The sequence below is a fragment of the Populus alba genome, chromosome 7 (genome assembly GCF_005239225.2).
Source record: "Populus alba chromosome 7, ASM523922v2, whole genome shotgun sequence".
Lineage (NCBI taxonomy): Eukaryota > Viridiplantae > Streptophyta > Magnoliopsida > Malpighiales > Salicaceae > Populus > Populus alba.
In genome coordinates, this window is record NC_133290.1 from 6,270,691 (window position 1) to 6,273,587 (window position 2,897).

The 2,897-nt window shown below is 36.0% G+C and overlaps 1 protein-coding gene across 1 annotated transcript; it reads right to left on the reverse strand.

Annotated features, from left to right (window-relative positions):
* LOC118047859 (transcription factor HEC2) lies at positions 1-1,316 on the reverse strand. The gene has a single exon (XM_035057267.2). The coding sequence runs from the start codon at positions 903-905 to the stop codon at positions 108-110; it is 798 nt and encodes a 265-aa protein (XP_034913158.1). The 5' UTR covers positions 906-1,316; the 3' UTR covers positions 1-107.
* Between the last annotated feature and the right edge of the window lie 1,581 nt (positions 1,317-2,897).

A 2,897-nucleotide genomic window follows, 5' to 3' on the forward strand; every position in this document is an offset into this window, starting at 1 on the left:
TTTGGAAGTAGAATCCTTTAACACAATTACAACACGCAGCAAGATAACATCAAAATCATGATTAGTTACAAAGACCCAAAAACAGTGCTAATGATTAATCCTATCTCTCATCTGAGCATCTGCATTGTGGCCACCATATTAGCGGCAGGCTGGCAATTCTTTACCGAAGAAGAATAGCCCACATTAGGCATTGTCACCCCCGTGAAGCCAAAACCACCGTTGGGGATATTAGCACCAGCTTGTTCTAAAGATTGCACTTGCTTCTTCAAGAACTTGACATAATGTATAGCCTCATCTAGCATAGAAGCCGTGTCCATTTTGGTGCCTCCTGGAACTAATCTCTGGAGAATCCTCATCCTCTCACTTATTCTTTCCCTTCTATGCCTCGCAGCTACACTTTGTGGATCCTTAGATATCTTGACATTCCTTCTTTTTGGAGGCTTTACCGATTCCGGGTCTATATGTATTGGTTGCATTGCTGCTATACGAAAGGTCATCTCTCTAATTGCTGCAGTCGAGTTTTTCTTCTCTATTGCAGACAAGAAGGAGTTTGCATTGGAGAATGGAGTGCTATATTTGAACTTGCTGGCCATCATATTGTGCTGATCAAGAGGTGGTGTCATTGGTTCTTGGATTGGAGCGCCCATACATGGCACGGAGCAAGGAGGTGGATTTATGAATGGTGGTGGAGATGCATGTGGGTTATCATGATAGATAGGTGGTGAAGCTACAATACTAGTAGGATTTTCGTTGGAGAATTGGATTTGTTGTAGTATTGTTGAAGTGTTAGTAGTGTTGTGGAAAGGCTCGCTGCAAAAATCAGGAAGCTTTTCCATCTGCAGCATCATTGTCATCATGTCCATATGTTCCTCTCCTGATGACGATTTCAAGATGTCCACATCCATTGATTATAACACTCTTGAAAATCGCCCCCGAGGGATCAGGAAAGAGAGCAGAGAGTGTGTTAAGTGTATGTGAAGAGCGAGGGAGGGAACGGGTTGATAATTGGGATATATTCACAAGCTGAACTATAACTTAGCAACAGAGGTATGGAGGAGCTGGGAGAAGAGAGGCCTAAGAGAGAGATATTTAGGACTTCGTTGCTTGACAAATATTGTAGAGGATAAGGAGAAAGAAAAAGACGATAAAAAAAGTGTGTAAGATTATCTCAGAAACCAATCACCATTTTCAGTAGGGTTACCGGAAGTGGCCGGAAGGCTTTATATAGCCACTTGTTTGCTATATTTTATTCATGCAAAGTCGATAGAGAGAAGAGTCTCAGCTCATTTAAGATTGAATTTATGATTTTTGACAGTGACCGCCCATTATGTAGGGCTAACCAGAAGATAATATACTCAAAGCCATCTGATCTTTACTAGTGAGAAAAATCTCTACAACAACTATAAAAGATCAATGGTAAATAGACCTTTCATGGATTTAGGCCCACAAAGTAGATGGACAGGATTAAAGGGATCTGGTGCATGAACCACTTAATTCGAAACTTTCCTCTATGGCCCTGTTAAGTGCTTTTGATCTTTGAGGGCAACTGTGCAAGTGCATTGCTTTGCCTTGAGATTTTACATTTTTACTTCAAAAATGACACAAGAAACCCCACCATTCACATGCAATGTGTCAGAAGAGCAACCAACCAGAACACCACCTTTGACATGGGATGAATGACCCCCGGCAGCCGCTGAAGAACTCCGGTGTGTCCAGTGGCTGTAGCAGACACAGACTCAAATTACTGAAGTGGGTTAGCCGGTTAGGGATCATTAGGGACCTACTATGCTACAGATACTGATGCTGGGTCTCACATGCTTCCTCTGTGGCACACTTTTCAATGTAGATTAAGAGCTGAATGCTGATGCTGTAATTTCTAGTGCAAGTACACAAACTGATCATTTTCTGTACTGTAATTTCTAGCTGCTATATCGTAATTGCCTTTACTTTAGAGGAAAGTAGCTTTCAGTTTTCATGGAAGCGCAAATTTGGCAAGGATTTTATCAGAGGTTGTGGAATTTGATTTAGTGCAGATAATAGAAATATAGTGGTCCTTTACTTTGATCTTGAAAACGAATAGGATGGTCACTGTTAAAGACGTTTTCAATGCACTAGCTAGCCCCGTTTATTTTCTTTCAGTAAGATAGGCTCAATGATCGATAAAAGATGTTTTCAATATTCCTTTATCATTGAGCCCTACTTTTTTGTATATTTTTTTATAATTCTTTCAATCATATTATTTAGTAATGCTCTCGTGATGCTTAGATTAGTCAAAGTTATTGCAAAATATTGAGTAATTTGGCCTGATTCTAATTCTTGATGCAGTTAATATTTCAGATTATAAGATAGATTTGATAAGATCACAAGTTAATTAGTTGGATTAATTAGGTTATATCAAGTCAATTTTCTTCTAGTTTAATTTAAAATATAACTCAAGTTAAAGATCAGGTTAATGAAGCATGAATTGTCAAGTTAGATCTGGTTTAATAACACTAATTTTGATAATCCAATTATTTGTAAATAAACAAATTTTTTACCATATTAATATTTTATACTATGATCTTATTTAATAATATAAATAAAGTTCATATATTCAATTTTATTTATATTATTCTTATTGTATTTAAGGAAAAAAAAATAACAAATGTAAATCCATGAATGAGGTTTATTGACCCAAATTTTAAAAACTGTATTCTAAAATATTAATAATCTAAATTATTTTCTTATTAGCTCCAAAAACACTTTATATTATACTTATTCTATTAAAACAGTCTTATTTATTTATTGATACTAGTTAAAATGAATTAAGGAAAAAAACAAACTATTATGGTAGGAAAAAAATCATGGATATATGCATATAATATATTACAAAGTTGTATTGTATAATTTCATCCATT